General features: G+C 35.9%; 1 protein-coding gene across 5 annotated transcripts in view; it reads right to left on the bottom strand.

Annotated features, from left to right (window-relative positions):
• The window catches only part of Phka1 (phosphorylase kinase regulatory subunit alpha 1), a 174842-nt gene that overhangs the window by 82687 nt on the left and 70632 nt on the right, over positions 1-21523 (bottom strand). For all 5 annotated transcript variants that reach the window (XM_063246086.1, XM_063246087.1, XM_003470985.5 and 2 more), the window contains exons 9-13: positions 10363-10416; positions 8394-8516; positions 6215-6310; positions 5231-5338; positions 3857-3935 (exon numbers count right to left, since the gene is read on the bottom strand). In XM_063246086.1, coding sequence (XP_063102156.1) covers positions 3857-3935; positions 5231-5338; positions 6215-6310; positions 8394-8516; positions 10363-10416 — 460 coding nt within the window. The remainder of the gene's footprint in view (positions 1-3856; positions 3936-5230; positions 5339-6214; positions 6311-8393; positions 8517-10362; positions 10417-21523) is intronic.

Here is a 21523-nt window from a genome sequence, read left to right on the forward strand (position 1 = left end):
AGAAGGCAGGTCATGAATTAGCCTGAAAACAGAGAAAGTTTGAAACTGAGAATAAAAAATGGTAAAGTGAAATGAATAGATACTTCTCAGAAGACAGACAAATGACCAATAAACATGAAAAAAATGCTCTGGCTATTAGAGTTGTGCAATTTAAAACAAAACTAAGATTTTACCTTATGCCAGGAAAAATCACCATTATCAAGAAATCAAATAATAACAAATGCTAATGGGGTGCAATGAAGAAGGAACCCTCCTACAACATTAGTCGGAATGTAAAGTAGCACAACCATTATGGAAAACAGTATGAAGATTTTTCAAAGAACTAAACATAGAAATTCCTTTTGGTCTAGCTATTGTACTTCTATGTATCTTCCTCCAAAGAGCTAAAGCCATCATATTACAGTGACACATTCATACCCATATTTATAGCACCACCGTTCACCATAGTTAAATCCTGGAAGCAGCCTGTAAGTTCATCAAAGATGGATGGATAAAGAAAATGTGGTATCCATACATAATGGAATATTTTTTGGCTATAAAGAAGAATAAATTCAAGAGATTTGTGAGAAAATGTATACACTTGGAAAATATGTTAAGTGAAATAAATCAGATAGGCAAGCTTAAATATCATAATGTACCTCTCACTTGAGAAATGCAAAGTATGAATAAAGAGCCAAATAAAGGATGGATAGAAGAAAACATTGAAGTAGATCTTTTGCAAACAAGAAGGGGTCCAAGAGACTGTGAGGGGAGGCAGGAGGAGGTGGGAGAGTAAAGGAAAATACAAAATTTAAAGTGTGTCATGTATAGGTGCCAAATACCCACAATAAATGTAAGCATTATATGTCATAAACATGAGCTAATAATAATATAATAATAATAATAGCAGCAATAATAATGAAAATGGGGAAAGGGGAGCTAGAGATGGAGGGAAGTGGGAAGGGAAAGGTGGACCATTCTGCATAATTTTTTGGGAAAATAATTTCACAATTAAATTGTGATTAGGGCTTGTCTGAGGCCTAGTTCCTTGCTATGTAGGCTGGCTATGGTATGTGGGAATGTGATTCCAAGTGCCTTCAGTCACAATTGAGGGCTCAATGGTCCTGTGATGCTGTGATGACCCAGAGCAAGATTACATCAGCTAAAGACATACTGGTTCCTTGTGACCCAGTAGTAACCACAATAGGGTTTCACTTTGGAGGAAGGACAAACTCCTTCTTACCCTGACATTTCTCCCCACTGCCCTCATCAATATAAAGATCCTCATTAGTGTAAGGTGACTGTCACCCTCTGAGTCTTCCAGTCATCCCTCTGATCACAATATATACCCAATAAATAGTGGCTAGCTTTGTCTTTGCCCATCTTGAGGCATTGACCATCCAGTCCCCCTGTCATGCATTATTAAATTTGTCTCTGTTTCTTATTTCATCCTTTTGCTGTACCCCTCATACAGGCAGTTGGGGATCTTGGCCAGATCCCTGATCGAAAGGGGAATAGAAAAGATCCAAATGTATTATGTACCTGTAATTGCTCTCTAAGATGAATGTAAACTTCATGTGCTTCAAACATGTACAATATTTTTTTTTAAAAAAGGAAATTCTGCCTAAAGAAAAGAACAGGAACTAATAGGAAGCACTATGGACCTAGCTGAGTAGGTGATCATAAATTTCCTAAGTAGGTCACTGATGTTCTTATTTGTGTGATTTTCTTTTCCAGTAGCTTTTTAGGAAGCCAAGTATGGGATCACAAAATATAAACTTTAAGAGTAATTAAGGATTATAATTTTTCTGGTGGGTACACTAGAAGTACTAGAGATCTATGTCATTAAATGAAATCAAGTACTTTGTACAGGGACAAGAACAAAGATGCCTTGAAGGAATCTCAGGAATCAGAAAGATATCAGCCATTGCAGATTAAAAGATGCAAAAATTACAACCTTTCTTTTGAGATCTCCCAGGCATCCCTTCTTGAGAAGGTTCTATTAGGGAGTTGGTTCCCTGGGATTCACTTCACTGTGTTCTGTTATCCAGGTACTCAGAGACTGCTGTTGCCATGGTGCAAAGTGGTTGGCTACTGCCCAGATTGTTGAAAAACCTTGACATCATTCACATGATACTGGTTTTACCATCATGCAGAATACAAGAGTCGTGGGGGGGGGGTGTCAAGAAAGCTTCCTCTCAGATTTCAAAGGAAGGCCAGGGAACCTAGGGAAGGAGCTCCTGAGAGGACAGACAGTATGTGAAGCTGTGGGAATGAAGATAAAGGTGCGGTGGAGACCCTAGGAAGTTAGATATACAGGAACATAACATTTCTGTGGAGAGAAGTCAGAGGTCATGAATAGAGCCAGCCTAAGAGAGAGGTCATGTGGACTGCAACCAGAAAGATCACAGGAGTGAGATTACCCAAAGCCTTTGGAAATCACATTTTATCACAAATGCCCCAGATGCCAGATATAAAGCCACAAGACTTAATGTTTGTCCTACTGGGTTTTGGTCTTGTTTGGCCCAATTCTTTTCCATCTTCTTATGCTTCCCTTTTGGAATGGAATTTTATCCTCTGTCATTGTACCTTGGGATTATGTAACTTGTTTTTAAACTTTTACAGAGGTTCACAGCTAAGACTTTGCCCTGAGTTTCTAGAGATACTTGGACTTGAAAAATGTCAGTACTATTGGGGGAGAGATTATTGCATTTCTGGCTGCATGTGGCATAGTTAATTATGTCAGGTGTAATTGTGAACTCACTATTATCTTTATTTGGAGATTAAATGTAGTTTAAGGACATACGTTTTGGTATAAAGTTGACAAAGGGTGGATTGTGATCATTAATCCTGGTATATCAACTTCATTGGATTAAAAACTCCCTAGTAGATTAGTAAAGCACATTCATGGGTGTGTGTCTGGGTTGGTAAGGAAAGTATAACTTCAGCAGTCTACATGGTTCCTCACCCATTTTTCTTTGGTGCTTTTCCTCTGCTTTGTTTTCCAGCTGCCATGAACTAAACAACTTTGCTCTGCTGTGCCCTTTTGGTATGAATCCTTAGATTCTTTAACCACGGAGTGAATCCGCTGAAAGCTTGAGCTAGATTAAATCTTTCCTCCTTTAAAGTATGTGTGTGTGTGTGTGTGTGTGTGTGTGTGTGTGTGTCTGTGTGTTTGCATGTGTGCATGTGTGTGTGGTATTGTGTCTCAGTGATGAGAAGCTTACTATATTAGTAAGCTCTTCAAAGTAGGCATGCTCTTCAAAGAGGCAATGATCAAAAGCAAATTTATTATGAGGGAGATAGCCTTAGCAAATGAATACATGGATACATGTAAATAAAGAAAGGAATGAGACTAACTATAAAATTAAACAGAGGACATGAAAAGAAAGTACTAGCTGAAAAGTACATGGAAATTGGTTTCAGAAAACAGAGAGAAATGGGAGGCTAAAACATCATAACAATTAAAAGAAAGAGATTCCAGAAATAAGGAGTGCTAAGTATTATTTTGGAGTCCTACAACATTGCATGTCATTCATTTATTTATGATTAATAGTACTTTTTGTTTGATTGTTTTATTGAGAAAGGGTCTTGTTATGCAATTCAGGCTGGCCTGGAACTCACTATGTAGCTCAGTTTGGTCTTGAATTTACAGCAATTCTCCTGCTTCAGCCTCTTGAGAGCTGAGATTACTGTAAATGCCAACACTCCCATTTTCAAATTGACAGTAATTTTGAAATCAATCTGAACCAGGTTAATTATACACTTAACAAAAAACAAAATGAAGAATAAATGTATAATTTACTGGCTCAAATATCTCACACCTTAGCTAAAACTTTAATAGACAATTTCTGCTGCTGGAAATAAGAATACATACCTTGAACCACGACATCTGGCTTAGGTACAGTAGAAAATCTACGATTCAAGGGATCAATTTCTCCAGGAGCTAAAAATCCCTAAAGACCCCCCAAAAGGACAGAATATTAAATCTCAAACAAATGAAAAATCTAATGTTTTAGGGAAAACATCAGAAAAGAAACAAATAACTTCCTTGTATGAAAATGTTTGAATTCCCAAATTCATGCCCCAATTAATTTAATCTGAAGTTTATTTCTAACAATTGCCATGAAATCCTTTAAGGAAGTTTTAAATAACCAGGTTTTAATTACTCTCTGGGTATACATATGATGACCCATATTAAAATGATCAGACCACAATGCCTATTATCAATAATTTATTAGTCCTGTTATTGTCTGATTTGTTCTTCTGTTTCTTGGGCTTTTGACTCAAAAGAAGTCTTATGACTTGAGTTTCTCTTCATTATAAAATGGGATGAATATAACCATTTGTCTTTAAGAATACCACTCATCTCCTTTTCTCATTACATTTAATTTATTGCAAATGGATGAACAAGTTACCAGGGAAGGACTACTTTAAACATTCATTCTGCCTATTTTGCTAGATTCACGTTCATGTCTACTAAAGATAACTGAACAGCCATGGATACAGGGAAAAAAAATAAAACAAAAAAACCAAAAACTTCTCCAGAAAATAACTGAGTCATTTATAAACAAGTCAAAGCATCTGTCCTCAGAAAAGACAGCTAAGTACCAAACTAGATCTACTAGGAACTTGGATTTTATCATATCAAAGTAACCTATAGTGGGGAAACAAATTTGCCAGTAAACCTGGATAACTGGAAAAAGCTCAAAATGCCACAAAGAAGCTGTATATAAAGTCAGAAGTGGCTCATTAAGGCCTTTCTCATAATTTGATATAAGAAATATTTAGAACATCTCTTACAAAAAAACCCAAAAAAATCCAAACAACCAAACAAAAAGACCACAGTGTTCCTGAACATTTTTCAGGGTTCCTAAACATAGCTAGTTAATTAAATTAAAGAATTTAATATTATGTTGCTTGGGAAGGTTGGTACTTAATTCACTGCCAGTAATTATTAAGCACAATTACAGTTAATCGCCAGGCAAGACACCAAGGAAAGTTTTGGAAGGGAAAGATCCAGGGTATGATTCCTAAGCTGCTTCAAATAATAATGCTGAAATTGGGCACTATGAGGGACCTGGCTGCCAGGCAGCAGGTGATTTTTGTTAAGTACTGGCCATACTCCCCACTCTGAGAACCTCCAACCAAAGCTATATTTAAAGCAAAAGGCAAATGACATCCTCAGTTTTAATGAGCCACTCACAAGTCTAATTTTCGGTGACTAAGGCAGAAAAAGTGATTGGCTTACCTCTGCTATCAAGCTTCCTAAAATATATAGAGATTGACCCCACATATGAGGCAGCTTCCCCATAGGGACTCGGTCCACAGTATGAGGGTTTTGATACTCTTCATCAACCTAAAAAAAAGACGTAAAGGTCATATGAGAGGTAACAGAAGGGTTAAGATACTAGATAATAAAAGGTTGAATCTAGATATTTATTCCTTCCCTATTTATTTACGTAAGCAATTCACTGAGAAGTTAAGAACTATAGCAACAGTGTATGGTTGGAGATATAGCTATGTGGTAGAGCACTTGCCTTGTGTGCTCCAGGTCCAGAATTCCATCCCTAGCCTGCAAAATGAAAGAAAATGCTCCATGGTCTAGGGTAGCATTCCTAAGATCCCCAAACTATAATGTGTATACAAATCATCTCAGGATCTTACTTAAATGGAAATTCTGATTCAATAGGTATATGGAAGGACCTGATTTCTAAGTTTAACAACTCTCAGTAATTCTGCTGATGTTTCTAGGAGCTTATTCTCTCCAGCCCCACAAGAATTAAAAATTATACCTCTTTCATGTTTAATTATATTTCACAATAGAAAAGACTAACAATGGTATTCTCAATTGGCATTTTTGGAAAATGAAGACAGCACATCGTTTTCCAAGTATGATCTACTCAAACAATCTCAGGTGACTGGCCTCAAAGCTGAGAATTCAAAATCCTGAGCGCTCATACAGATCATCAATGGAGTTATACTATTGATCTCTGTTTTTCTCAGCATTAAGGTTTGGCCTTAACCTTAACTTGGTGTGCAACAGTACCATAACTGCAAATGCTTTAATGATTTATTTTTAAAAGAATAAAGTCATTTTCCTATTGTGTTATACCTAAAAACAAGTCTTAAGAGCATTATTATCAGAAAATTAAAAATTATTTGACTCAAATGAGCAAGTCCTATGGAGACATGGCTCCTCTTCTGGTCACTGCTACAGCACTGTCCAACTTACCCTGTCGGGGGGAACACTGTACAACTCTGGCAGAAGTGGAACTCCGTTTTTGCCCTTAATGAGAACTGCTTCAAGAGCTTCTCTATACTCTTGAACCTATAGAGAAATGAAAGGCAGAAAAAACAAATTTACAGAGAATTCCTGTGGAGACCTGGGAAAGGGGCTATGACCAAAGAAGGTACTATTGCAAAGGAATTTACTCAATCAAGTAAAAGAGAGAGGAAAGGGGGCAGGTACTTAATAAATGCTTGTTATAACAAAGTATTGTAGGATTTCTGCATACTTTAATGCTTTTAATTTTAATAATTGTCCTAGTAGGTATGTGTAATTGGTCCCTTTACAGGACAATTAAGTTTTGAAAAGATTCTGAATTTGTGGAAGATTGCAGAACAAGTATATGGTCGAGTGTAAAATTTAGCCCTAGTCAGCTGGCCTCCAAAGGCATGTTTGGGCCACCATGTTTCACCTTCTTGATTTTTGAATGTATTCACTTTTAACACTATTTTCCCTGCCAAATTCAATTTCTAGAATGGGCAGGTTTATCTTCTTTGTTTAAAAATTTTTCTGAAACTTAGGAATATATAAAATGTAAAACAAAACAGGGGATCAGGATGTAGCTTAGTAGTTGAGAGCTTATCTAATATGCACGAGGCCTTGGTTTTGATCTCTAGTACCACAGAAATAAAACAACAAAACCTGTAGGTTGCAGTGGAAAAAACAGTGGAAAAACAATCTGCTATAACATTTGTTTTGAAAAACAAATTTTCTACAATGCGTGTGATAGATTAAAGAACAATTTGAACATAACAAGAGTTTCATGCTTGCTTATGCATTTTATCCTGGGAACACACTCAGCTAAGCTGAGCTGTATAACAGTAAACAAAACACATACATGCACACACCTCAGGAGGACAATAAACCACATGCATCCACATCTGCTGTTACAACTTTCCATTCACTTTCATATCACCCTCCTTCAGATAACTCTCCTTTCACTAATTGATAACTCACAAGTTGTAGCCCTTTGATAGTTGCCCTGGCAATGCTGCTATGTGCCTTCCTCTTTAATTTCCTATCTCTTTACTCTCTCTCAGCCTGCTTTAAAATTTCTCCTCTGTGTTCTTTTCCTCTAATTTCTCTCATTCTTTTTTTATTTTAAAGAGAAAAAACAAGAAAATGGTGATATTAAATTTAAAAACAATACAATAGCCGAGTAATAATGGTTGATACATTGTGCATTGTTATTTTCAAAGTAGTTGCTCAGATTAGAAACTGTAGGCATAAAAATGGGTCAAGCACAAATCTTCCTTTTCTCTCATTCTTTTTTGTGTTTCTTTTGTTGTCTTCCTCTTGCACACAGGCTGGCAAGCATGGGTGCCCAGTAAATGAGCTGGTGGGCACCAGGGCACATACTTCTACAAGCAAAAGCAAATTAGGTCTTTTCAAGGTAAAAGTATCATAACTATCACAGTGTTTATGTATTTCTGAACTGTTAATAAGTAGAAAGCTGTTGAACTCTTTTATTATGTTCCTATTCTTTTGTTACTTAATCCATTTTTCATAATCCCTTTAGCTTTTATTTCATGAATATACATAATTTTTAGGAATACATAGTGTCATTATAGAATAACTGACAGTACTTTGAATTTAAAACAGATCTTTACCTGTGAAATTCAAAGAATTTTAGGGATATATTTAAAAAATTATTTTGGTTGTACAAATCTATGTGATACATTGTGATAATTTTATCCTTGTATGCTGTGTGTAATAATCAACTCAAGGCAGTTAACATTTATATACTCTAAATTTTTAAAAAATTTTAATATATTTTTAATGAATAAAGTGATTATCACATGCAAATTGAAGGAGTTAGTGACAATATTTGGGCTACTCAGTTGTTGAAGTAAAAACAAAAACCCAAAAAACAAACAAAAGCTCCCCACACAAACTCAACAAAACCCCCCAATAAAGCCCAAAAGTAAAACAAACAACAAATAAACAGAATCCAGATATCCCAAGTTTTAATTGAGTATCTTCAGTTATTAGTCTCTAGGGGACAACTCTTTCTTCCCTATTAGGAAGAACTCCATTTGGACAAAATCAGTACAGCTATCAACTGAAAAAAAAAGATCTAACAATAAAAACAATCTGCTGAACAGTTCTTTTCCCATCTGATTACCTGTTCTGTGTTGCCACTGAAGACCCCATCAAGGATAAAGTACGTCCAGAACAGTGGCCATTCACACTCAATGTTTTCAAATAGCTTCAGCTCAGCTGGCTCATAGTAGAGACGATTGGGATCCTAGTAGTAACATAATGAACAAAGCCTATCTTATCACTCTGAGTTTAGACATGCATGTTTGGTTCAGAGTTAAAACTTCTCCTCTGTGTTCAATATGACATTGTCATTACTGAGAGTTCATTTTAGACAAGCTAATTGGGAAAGGCAGCATATGTACTATCTCTCTTCTTTAGCAAGTACTCCATGAGATGACATATCTAGTGAACTCAGAATAATAATAACAGCATAGGAGAGAATTTAAAAAGTAAAACTTGTTTGCAATAAAGTTGAATTTGGTTTTATACTTGTTAAGTTTGAGATAGCAGTAAGATGTGTAAATAGAAATGCTTAGAAGGCCAGGTACAGATAAAGGTTTAGGAATCATCTTTATAGAGGTGACACATGAAGCACAAGTTATAAATTAGTTTTGTGGAAAAGCACTATATTAAGTGAGTAAACTGCCCAAAAATGGAACATTAGTAAATCATCAGATTAGGGTTAAGAAAGGACTGAAAGAAGAATCAGGAAAAGGTATTATTATGCAAATTAAAGTAAGAAAAACAAATTCAAGAAAGTGTACATAGGGTAACAGTGATGTATTATAGAGAAGTTAAAGAGAATAATTGGGAAAAAGACAGTTGGATTGGTAATTTAGGAGGTTATGGTGATGTTTCAGACCATAATTTAAGTAGAATGGTAGAAGGCAGGAAGTAGACGAGAAGAGTTTGAGCTTGATTAAAAAACTGTAACGTCTCTGTATCAGCATACTTAAGCCTTAAACAGTGTTTGTATTATCCTTTAATAACATTTAATTTTCCCCATTGATACTTCCAAGGAGAATTTTTGACTAGCAGAACAGGAAGAATTTACCTTTTTTAAAAAAGTTCAAGTAATGTTGAGACTAATCAACTGAAAACTACTTTTAAGATAGCAATATGCAATATATTAACAAGTGTTGATTTCCTATTATTTTGTTTCGAAAGTCTGTATCATTGTTTTTTTTTCTTCTTTTGCTACTGTTGTTTCATTAAAAAAACAAAACCAAAAACAAACAAACAAACAAAAAACCCTGGGAGGGTGGCCCTATACTTTAGATTTGGTTTAAGTATGTGCCTCATGAGCCTCATTGTGAGCTGTTAGGATAGTGCAAACTTAATCAAATTACGGTTTTTAGAGGTGGGATCTCTGTGATGGGGTTAGATTTCCATAAGGTCATTAGGGTAGTGCTTCCAAGACAATCCTGATGGTTTTATAAGAAGATTAAGAGAGACTCACATACACACTTGTGCTCCCTATCTCTTTCAGTGCGATGTTCTCAACCACCTTAGGACTCTGCCAGCAAGACGCTCACCACCAGATTTGGACCTTTGACCTTGTACCTCAGAACCAAAATAAATATGGTAAGCCTCTTTCCTTTAAATGTTACCCACTCTCTTACATTATGCTATTGGCAAGAGAAAATGGACTATAACAGGGATCCAGACAGATGTACTGTGCTGATATAAAATTCCCTTTACAATTACTGAATTTCAGGAGGAGATACTTTGAGACAATGGAAATTACATTTTACTCTGTTTTTGCTAAACTTGTGTCCACTGATTTCACATTTGGTAGTAGTTCTTTCCTGAATCTAACCAACTGCAAGATTACTTTGTTTTATTTTTTTTTTTATTTTTATTTAACTCTGAAAGGCTCCAAAACAGAAGGCATATCAATTAAGGCCAAAAATATTGCAAATATCAGGGATTATTATCCCACTTAGTGATCCATATAAGTATCACCAGTAAGGTAAGTATATTTTCTCAAAGAGGATGCAGATAGATATTACCATTGTATCATGTGTTCATTTTGGGGAAAATAAATCTACCTCTTTAGGAGTTTTATATCCATCTCGTAGAAAACGACAGCAACCGTAACGACCCTGTGAATAGATAGTGAAAATATAATCAGAAATATATTCTCTGCACCATCTACATGTACTGATCTCTCACCAATATAGACATGATGCTTAAAAACAAAAAATGGTCCATGTCTGGAATCCCAGCTCTTAGGAGGTGGAGAAGAGGATTTCTGAAAGTTTAAGACCAGCCCAGGCCAAGTGGCAAATTAAAGTCCAGGTTGAACTACAGAGTGAAATTCTGTCTAAAAAATTTTTATTTCAAGTGAAGGCTCAGATATAGGCTCTTACTGAAGCAGTGTCTTCTAAATGGCTGTTTACTTTAGGGTAATTCAGTGATAGGCAAGGTACTAAGCTACATGGTCCTTCTTACAGTTCTTACAGTTTATAAGAGAGAATAGGCTTTTAAAAAAGTATTTAAGATTTTGGAATAATTTGAGATTTACAGAAGAGTTGCAAATATAGCAAAATTCCAACATACCTATTAACCACAAAGATCACATATTAACATTTTATATAATCATAGAACTTTCATCCGAGTTAAAACATTAACTTTGTTATAAAACTATCAACCAAAGTACATAACTTGTCTATATTTCACCAGTTTTTCCATCAATGTTCCTTGTTCTGTTCCAAGATGTAATTTTGAATCCTATGCTGCATTTAGTTGTCACATCTCCTTAATCTTAGTCTCTTCCCCTTGGTGATAGTTTCTTAGTTTTTCCTTGTTTTTCATGTCCTTGATACTTTTGTTTTTGTAATACTAGGGATTGAACCCAGGACACTGAACACGCTAAGCAAATGTTCTTTTTCTAGACTGCATCACAAATCATTGTTTTAAATTTTATTTTTTTTATTTAAAGAGAAAAAAAAACACAAAGCAGTAAAAGGGTACAAGTCATACAGAATTTTAAGAAAAAAATATACAGTAAGAAATCACTAGTTAATAGATTACATATTGTCATCTTAGAAACAGAGCCCAAGGTGTGCTTGGATTTTCAATCCTCCTGCTTCAGCCTTCCAGAGTGCTAGAATTATAGGCATGCATCATCACACCCAGCTTCTTGACGCTTGTGAAGTGTGCCCATTCATAATTTTGTAGAATGTCCTTCAATTTGGTATTTTTCTGACTTTTTCAATGTGAGATCATGCATTATCAGGAAGTACACAAGACAGGCAACCTGCTCTTCTCAGTGCACTGTGTGAGAGGTACAAGCTATCAGTATGTCCTATTACTGTGATGTCTACTAAGGTTGTACTTTCCCTTCTGTAACTACTGAATATTTTGTAATAATCATATATTAACATTGGGGAGACATTTTGAGACTACGTAAGTATCCTTTCTGCTTAAACTCTCATCCACTGATTTTAACATCCATTAGTATGTCTCTCCTGAAACAGCTATTATTTCAATGCTTGCCTAATGGCAATCTTATTTTTCTTCAAAACATATTAACCAAAATTCACCTAATTGGAAGATTTTTTCTTCTACCATTAATCACTTCTCAGTTATTTATTTATTTATTTATATCCATGAATCCATAGAAATAAATAAATATCCATGGATATTCTGTGTATTCTATGGATTATAATCCCATACAATGATAGCTATTTTGTCATTCAGAGTGTTCCTGTTTTAGCCATGAGGAACACTTCCCAGTTGATTCTTAAGTCTCTTTGACATGTACTATCCTCTTTTGATTGTTTCTTTACTTTTGGAAACCATAAGATGCTATAAGATTCTCTTATGTCTTCCCTGTCATAATCCTCAACCAACCACTTCTTCAAAGGAGCTACAGAATTTTTGGCGGGGAGGGGTACTGAGAGTCAAACTCAGGGCCTTGCACTTGTCAGGCAGGTGCTGCATCCCCAGCCCAGTTATAGAATTTTGATGACTCCCACTTTGCTCTTTTTGCTCAGGATTGCCTTGGCTATTGTAGGTCTCTTCTGGTTTTGTATACGTTTTTAGATTGTTTTTTCTAGTTATGAAAATAATGTTGCCGGTATTTTCATAGGGATTGCATTAAAACTATGTATCACTTTTGGTAACATGGCCATTATAATGATTTTATTTCTTCCTAGGTAGGAGCAGGAGATGTCTTTCCATTTTTCAACATACTCTTCAAGTTCTGTAGTTTCTTTACAGAGGTCTTGCACTTCCTTGGTTAGGTTAAATCTTAGGTATTTAAATTTCTTGTCTATTAAAATTTTTATTTTACATATATGGAAAATTGTATATAAATCATAAATGTACAACTTCATTGATTTTTATAAAGCAAAGGTATGAGTTGCTTCCACCTTGATCAAGAAATAAAATGTGATTTACTATTTTTACTTATTTATTTTTTTTGGAACTGAGGATCAAATCCAGGGCTTCACACATGCTAGGCAAGTAAGTGCTCTACCGCTCAGCTACACTCCCAGTCTTTGTTAATGGTTTTAAGAAAAGAACAGGTACTTATTGATGGCTTTGAGGTTAAAATCATTGGATAATAATTTCTGGAAGTTTAAGAGGATTACTTGAGTGATCTTTTACACAGTATGCTTTAAATGTGCCAGTTATCAATGATCATTTTAACTGAGGCATGGAGAATGCCCTATTTTACATTTCTAGGATGACTAATTTTTCTATTGAGCTTTATAACTATACATCCAGCTGAATACTCACTGTCTTCCTTTGAAGTACTCACAGGTACCTCAACTCAATATATTTTATATGAACTAACTCTCTTCCTGTATTTCCTAGCTTAGTAAAGGATACTTTCCTGTATCTAGTTGTTATACTAAATACCTAACACCTGTGACTAGCTTTCCCCCCTCTTTTATTAGCACGTTTACAGTAAATAACTTTGACTTGCTTTGTGTGACGTTGGTGGATATACATACCACTCTTAATTCCTGTTTTTATCCCGTCTCCCCTCCATCTCTTGATCCCTTTCCCATTTGAGAAAGATCTTTCTCCCTACTTCCTATTGTCTGTCTTTTATTTCGCTCTTTATCGTGAAACCATCACGAATGAAACTGTTTTCTTAATTTCTTTCTAGGTAACTTCATTAGTGGTGAACAGCAACACTATTGGTTTTTTGTGTTAATTTTGTATTGTGACAATTTGCTGCATTTGTTTACCAGTTGTAAGAGTTTTCTGGTGAAGTTTTTGCATCTTCTATGCAAAGGATCACATTATTTACAATTAGAGATCATTTGACTTTTTCCTTTCCTATTTGTATTCATTTTATTTCTTTTGGTTGACTAATTGCTGTGGCTAAAGTATTGAGTATTGTATTGAAGTATTGACGAGACTGGATATCTTTGTCTATTTCCTGACTTTTCCCCATTTAGTATGATGTTGGCTGTGGGTTGTCATATACGGCTTTTATCCATTTAAGATAAAGACTTTTTATAATTATTTTAATGAGGGTTTTTGTGAAGGAAGGAAAGTTGGATTTTTGGTATAGGTTTTATTCTGTATTTACTAAAATAATTTTTTACCCTTGATTCTATTTATATTGTGTGTCATATTAATGGATTTACATATGTTGAACCATTGTTGTATCCTTGGCATGAAACCAATTTAGTCTTGGTATATAGTTTTTTAATGATTTGTTGAATTCTGTTTTAAAATATCTTATTGAGTGTTTTTGTATCTACACTCTTGGAGGATATTGGCCTGTAGTTTTCTTTCTATTCCTTACACTTTTTCTTTTCATTTCTTTTTTCATTTGTTGTATCCTTATCTGGTTATTGTATCAGGATAATGGTGGCTTGATGGAGTGAGTTTGGAAACACTCCTTCCTTTCAATTTTATGGAACAGATATTAACGTTTCTTTAAAGTTCTGGTAAAATTTAGTGGTGAACACATTAGGTCCTGGTGTTTTCTTACTTGGTGGAATTTTGATTACTGCATAACTTCCATTGGTTGTTCTTATGTTCAGAGTTTTCATATCTTCTTGATTCAATTTTGGTAAGTTGTACATATTGAAGAATTTATTCATTTCATCCACATTGTCCAATTTATTGGAGTATATGGAATATAAGTTTTTAAAATAGTTTCTAATAATCCTCTGGATTTCAATGGTCTTTGGTGACTATCTTTTTCACTTCTAATTCATCTAATTTTATTGATGTGGGTCTTTTGTCTTTTTCTTTTGGTAAGTTTGGCTAAAAGTTTATCAATCTTATTTATCCTTTCAACAAAACCACGCATTGATCCTTTATTATATTTTAATCTCAGTTTCATTAATTTCTACTCTTATCCTTATAATTTCTTTCCATTTACTATTTTGGGTTTGGATTATTGTTGTTTTTCTAGGACTTTGAGATATACTGTAGGTTATTTATTTAGGATGACTCTGTTTTTCTAATGTAGACACTCATAAACTTCCTGCGCAGGACTGCTTTATGTCCCACAGATTATGACATATTGTAATGACATTGTCTTTTATCTTTTAGTTTCTTTTTAAAATTGTTATATGTTTGCAAAACATAATAAGTCTATTTATCTTGGGGAATTAGTACATGTACAGATTGCAACTTAATCATTTTTACTTTCTGTTCCTCTCCTTAACCTTTCATCTCATTCTCCATCCTCAGATTCCCTTTGCAACTCCTCCAAGTTACTGCTCTGTTTGGTATCATCTTTATTTTTGTTCTTTAAATTATTTATAGGTTGAATTTCTCATGTAAGAGATACCATGCAACATTTACCTTTCTGTGCCTGATTCAGTTCACTTATCATGATCTCAAGGTGCACTCATTAATTCTATTGTTATTCCATTGTAGAAATTTTAAAACTTCTTTGAATTCCTCCATGAAGCCTCAAATATTTGAGTGTATTATTCAGCTTGGTGTGGTGGTGCATACCTATAATCCCAGCACTCAGGAGGCTGAGTCAGGAGAATTGCCGCAAGTTTGAGGCCCCGCTTGCTACAAAGTGAGTTCAAGGTCAACCTGAACTACATAGCTAGACCTAGCATGGTTATATAATAGATAAATCTTGGAAGCAGCCTTTATGTCCATCAATAAATGAATGGGTAATGAAAATGTAGCATTTATATACAATGGAGTACTACTCTGCCAAAAATAATAAAGTTCAGTCATTTGTAGGAAGATGGATGCAACTTGAAACCATAATGTTTAGTAAAATAATCAGACACAAAATCTTAAATTATCACATGGTTTTGATTATATGAAAAATGCAAAATATAAATAAAAAGGAAAATGTAAGATAATAGGACATAAGGAGAAAGATCTTTGTGAAATGGGAAGGTGATAAAGAGATGGAGGAAGAAAGGTGGGAGGAGAGGGAAAGGAGAAGAAAAAGGATGTTCAGATGCATTATGTACACATACCAAATCCATAAAATGAATATAATCAGTCCATACTGTAAACTATTAATAAAAATAAAGAGTATATTATTTTATCTCCAAGTGTTTGTATCATTTATGATTTCTTCTACTTTCATTTCTTTGTGATCTGATAAGATGCAAGATGCTATTTAAATTATTTTGTATTTACTGAGTTTTATTGGCCTAAAATATGGTCTATTTTTAAGAAAGTTCCTTGGGTTACTGAAAAAAAGAATATTCTGCTGTTGTTGGATGATAGCTGTTAAATTTATTTGTACTATGGTTTAGTTTAATTCTGATATTTCTTATTGATTTTTTAATGTAGTTGACATATTTATAGTGGTATACAGCTGTCCTTTTATGCCAAGTAGTTTTTGGCTCACGAAATTGGGTGCAGTGATATTTTCAGTACATGTATTTACAACTGTTATCTGTTCTTGGTGAATTGTTCCATTTACTTATTGTGGTGATCTTTGTCTGTTCTGAACAATTTTGGTTTGAAGTCAACCTTGTTATATATTAGAATAGCTACTCTTCCTTGCGTTCATGTTCCATCTGTTTGGAGCATAGTTTTCCTTTTCTAAAATGGTTACTAAAGTCACTTCAATTGTTATACCAAATTTTGTTTCAAAAAAATTTAAAAAGTTCCTATCAATATTGTGATGTGTTTACAGTTTTCCTCTTTTGATAAAACACTGGAAAACTAGTGGCATTAAATTCATTTTGCAAAACCTTTAAGGCTTAAAAATACAGAGATAAATTGCATATCTCAATGTAGTTTAGAGGCTGAGAACAGGATGCATCTTCAATCTAGAGAGCATTTTCTTAATAAAATAGACAGCCACACCACTGGGCTGACCTGGGTAGGGCCACCTCAGCTCCTGGCACTGGGCCTGCTGCCCAGATCCTAAGGCCCAGAGAGAAAGAAAGCAAGATCAAGACTGGAGTAAGGCAGGCACTTTGCTGCCCAGGGGCCACTGCTGTAGGTCACATTTCCCTATTCCATTCAGAAGTTCCACCAATGAATGGAAAAAGGTTTCACAGATTATTTTCTCATTAAGAAAAAACAATTATAGAAGATCCATGCCAGAGGAGCAGTGCCTCACCCCATATGAGAGAACATATCTTGATCAACATCCTCTCCACTTGAGAAAGCAGATCCAAGCAAGAGAAGTGGGTTCCATGCTCCCAGGGGCACATGGCACAAGGCATAAGAGGAAAAGACTAAACAACTAACCTAATCCTGGAAGAAGACAATATCTGGTGAGAGATGGGAGCAACCTCGGCCCATGTATATTGCAAGACAGGAGCAACCAAAGCCCATGAATGTTGCAATTAAGTCCAATGGCCCAATTTAACCACTGCCTTGCAGCCTACATCCAGTAGAGAACAAAGGGCTTATGGTGTTTCCCATCTACCAAATGGGAACAAGGACACACCTTGGCCTGAACCATAACTGCAGCCTGGGGGAATGAACATAGGGGCTTCTAGTGCCAGGAGAGTGTCTCAAAGACTCATAAATCTCTAAAGCTAGGCAAAATACTTGCATCTGCCTCTATTTCAAGACTGCAGATCGGGGCTGGGGATTTAGCTCAGCGGCATAAGCACCTGCCTTGCAAGTGTGCGGTCGTGAGTTCGATCCCTGGTACCGAAAAAGACAAAAAAACAATGACTGCAGATCATGGAAAGGAACACTCATTTGATAACACAGGAATTCTCTCTCCATCTTTTTTTGATTTAACTATTTTATATTATTTTTGTCTTTCTTCAGGTATTTTATTGGGGGTTTATGGAGTTTTCTCCTTTTTATTTCTTCTCTTTTAGTTTCTTTATTTTTGCCTTTTAACTTCATCCCTTCCAAGTATATTTTTGCTTCTTTCTTCTTTTATCTTGTGTTTTTATCATTTTTCTTCTTTTACTTATTTCTTTTTTCTAGACACTGTTTTGTATCACTATTAATTTCCTTTTACTCCTTAAAAGGGCTCTTTGTCTTACTTTTCTCTTCTTTTCATCATATTTTATTAATTTTCCAAATTTTGCCTTTTTCACTCTCCAGTTCACTCTCCACCTTCACTAGTATAAATAGTAAGATTTATAAATTTCAAGATAGTTAATTTTATACTATTGCTGTTGAATAGTGTGTTATTGTTAGTAGAGGTGAAGTTATTTCATTTAGTAGACATTTACTGCAAGTCCAATAGAAGGTCAATATTTGATTTGTCTTAGTGTTCATGCTACAATTATAGATCTCTTTACTATGGACAAGGGTAGTCCATTTTTGGTCGTAAGGGTTTGTTGATATTCAGTTTGTATTTAATGCTATAAATGAGGCTGATTTTATTTCTATAGTCAAATTGCTATTAATTGGTATTCTTGAGATGCCAATATTGCTTAGGAGTAATACTGTAGCTCATGTCAGGAGAACTGGGTACTGCACCAAATCTTCTGCAACACCCTATCTCAAGTAAATCAAGCTGGTTGGATTGTGGAACAGAGGCAAGGGCCTGTAGAGGGCTAGGCACAGAGGACACCACTGAAAAATAGACATTAACTAAAGAGGCCTTCTACAAGAAAAAAAAACTTTCCACTACAGTAAATATATAAGCCTCAATACAAAAACAAACAAAGAAAAATAGAAACATGAGAAGACAAGTCCACAAAACACCTCCTCGAACTCAACTGCCCCAAAGCCAATCCACAGGGCTTTCAAAGGGGAGGAAACCAAATGCTTCACACCAAATTATTTGAAATGGTGTCAGGGGAGATAACAAAATAATTTAATAAGGTAATTGGGATGCTTATAGAAGACATAGGCAATAAAATATTAGACCAGCTAAACTCATAAGTAAGTATAAAGAAGACATGTCATGGTTTATGTCAGTGGCCCCCAAGCCTCATGCAATTATGGATGTGACCAAATTTAGCATTTGTGACTGGCTCATTGTCTAGAGCTTGGATTGGTGGTGTGAGCGTTTCACCAGCCAAGAGGTGGAATCAGAATATGATGTATCTGCAGAAAGAAGGTGTGTCTCTTTCTTTTGCTGGTTAGTGCTTTTGCTACTTGCAGTGGCCATGAATGGCTGCCCCATCATGCCACACTGCCTTGCAACCAACTTAGTATGGAATGAAACCTCCAACCTATAAGAAACAATTCTTTTCTTCTTTCATTATGGGTGTTGGGTACTTTGTCCCAACAATGAGTAAAAAGTAACTAAGACAGAATTTCGAACAGGAGGAGAGGGGTTGTTGCTGTGACTATCCTCACCATGGGGTTCAAGAGTCTTTGGAAATGGCTTGTGGGCAGAGTTTGGAAAGGTTCAGAGATGTCGCCTGAATGCATAGAGCTGGAACAGCTTAGGCTGTTCTGTAGAGAAGATTCTGGTCAGAGCTCAGGAGTCCAGAAGGCAGATAAAAGTCAACTGGTAAAGACTAGGTTCAGGAGGTTTCTGCTGGAAAGAAGGACTGCATTGGTTGTTTCACTCCAGTTGATGTATGTTATTGCCTGGCAGAAAGTTTATCTGCATTTTGCTCATGCCAGAAACTTTGCCTGAGACTAAGATTAAGGGCAGTGGGCTGATTAATCTGGGAGAAGAAATTTGAAGTCAGCCAAATGTTGAAGCTATGGCATGGCTACTGTTGGGGGCTTTTAGCCAGATTTATGTTGCAAATCAAGAGCAAAGAGCTCAGAAGGATAATTTAAAACACTGTGAGTTGGGCCAGAAGGAAAACTCCAGTAAAGATGTGGATTGTAAAGACAGAGGCGAGAGCAGCACGGGCAGAGAGAAACAAGAGAAGACCCGCCTCTGCCTGTTGGGTATGGCTGCCAGAAGATCCTTTCATCCACAAACCCAGCATAGGCAGACAGAACCAAGAGAAGATCCACTCTGCCTGCTGGGGACCACCACTGGAAGGTCCTTTCCTCTGTATGCCCATTGCAGCCAAAGGAGACAGACAGATCCACCTCTGCCCACTGTGCACTACCACCAAAAGGCCAAAACATACAGGCAGCCAGTGTGGGCAGAAAGAACCAGCAGATCCACCTTTACCTTCAGGGAGCTGCCATCAGAAGGCTCCTTCCCACAGGAAGCCAGCAGGAGCATGAACACACAGCCAGGTAAGCCCTGTGCATCCATAGGCCAACATTTGAGGCTCTTGGTTCCCTCAGACAGCCATAATCCACAAGCAAAATCAGACAAATACATCCCTGTGTGTCTGCCACCATTGTGGGAGTCCCAGTGTAGACACACAGGCTGAGAGACGCAGTCCCACCTCCATGCACCTGATCATCAGCGAAGCCACAGTGTAGCTGCACAGGTCTGGAGAAGCTGGCTCCACACTCTGCTACCTCTGTGTAAATCTGGAATCAGAGGAATGCAGGTGCCTGTCCCATCCTCCTGCACTGCTTAGGGGCAGCCAACATGGGAAATGCCTGGTACTCCACAACCAGCTTGTTGGGAGAACCCAGGAGAATGTCAAGATGAAGGAGCAAAAGGCAAACTCAGACCTCTAGTCCACACACAATAGCCCCCACACACAGTATGGTCATGGAAGGAAATGGAAGTCACACATCTGAAATCTCTGAGAGGATAGCAACTGAAGTAAATAAACAACTTCATGAGATTGTAAAAGCAGTCAAATCAGAAATAATGTCTCAGGTAAAAGAAGAAATCACAAACATACTGAAAGAATTGTTCAGCAGGTCTAAAGAAGACAGAGACAATAAAGAGGAGCACAGGAAAATGATGAAAACATTGAATGAATGTAGAAAGAAATTACAATGCATGAAACAGATTCAAAGAGAGATTCAGGAAATTAAAAATTCAATCAAAAACTGGAAAAACCACCTGAAAGAGACAGAAGGTAGACTTTCAAACATTGAAGACAGGATTGCAGTTAGTGATTGTGAAAGTAAAGATCTCTTTAAAATAACACATAATCAAGAAATAACAACTCAGTGGCTGCAAGATGATGCAGAGAACCAGAATTTAAGAGTGATAGACCAAAAAAAAAAAAAAAAAAAAAAGCAAGAGTAACTTGGCCATCAACTGCAGAATGGATAAGAAAGATATGGTATTTTCATGCAGTGGAAAGCTACCCAGCTATAAAGTAGAATAATCTCAAGGCCCCTGTAGGTAAATGGACACCACTGGAGATCATGCCCATGGCTGAAATAATTCAAACTCACACACATGAATCCCAGCATAAGAAACACAAGGAGTTAATGGGATCCAAAAGTAAAATAGTTATTAAAAGAGTGATAGGGAAGGAAACACCAAGGAGGGAAATATGGAAAGTAATGTCAATTTCTTATTGTCTTATCTTGAACTCTTGTATTGTTTACACAATTTTGTTAGGTTTGGCTTTGTTCTGTCTTGTTTTGTTAGATTTTATGCTGTCAGATGGTAGGGCCAGCTATTTTGAATATATTGGGATATTTCATGGTAATCATGGTTTCCTATTATATTGCTTTGAAGTCCTGTAATATTTTCATTCATGGTTTGATTGATTTTATTACGTGTGATGGTGTGAACAGCTATTTTGAAGAAAACAAGACATTATGACAACCATTGCTGATTTACTATCATCTTATTTTGAAGTACTACCATGCTTTTGTTCTTCTGTTTTGATTGGTTCTATCCTGTTGCATTTTATTTGATTTTATTATGTGAGACTGTAAAAACAGATTTTTTGAGGAAAATGAGATATTATAGTAGCCATTGTTCATTTCCTGTTATTTGGTTTTGCAGTCCTGTAATGCTTTCATTCTTTTGAATGGTTTTATATT

Source organism: Cavia porcellus, unplaced genomic scaffold (genome assembly GCF_034190915.1).
Source record: "Cavia porcellus strain 051 isolate PalLab524CR breed Dunkin Hartley unplaced genomic scaffold, mCavPor4.1 scaffold_3, whole genome shotgun sequence".
NCBI lineage: Eukaryota > Metazoa > Chordata > Mammalia > Rodentia > Caviidae > Cavia > Cavia porcellus.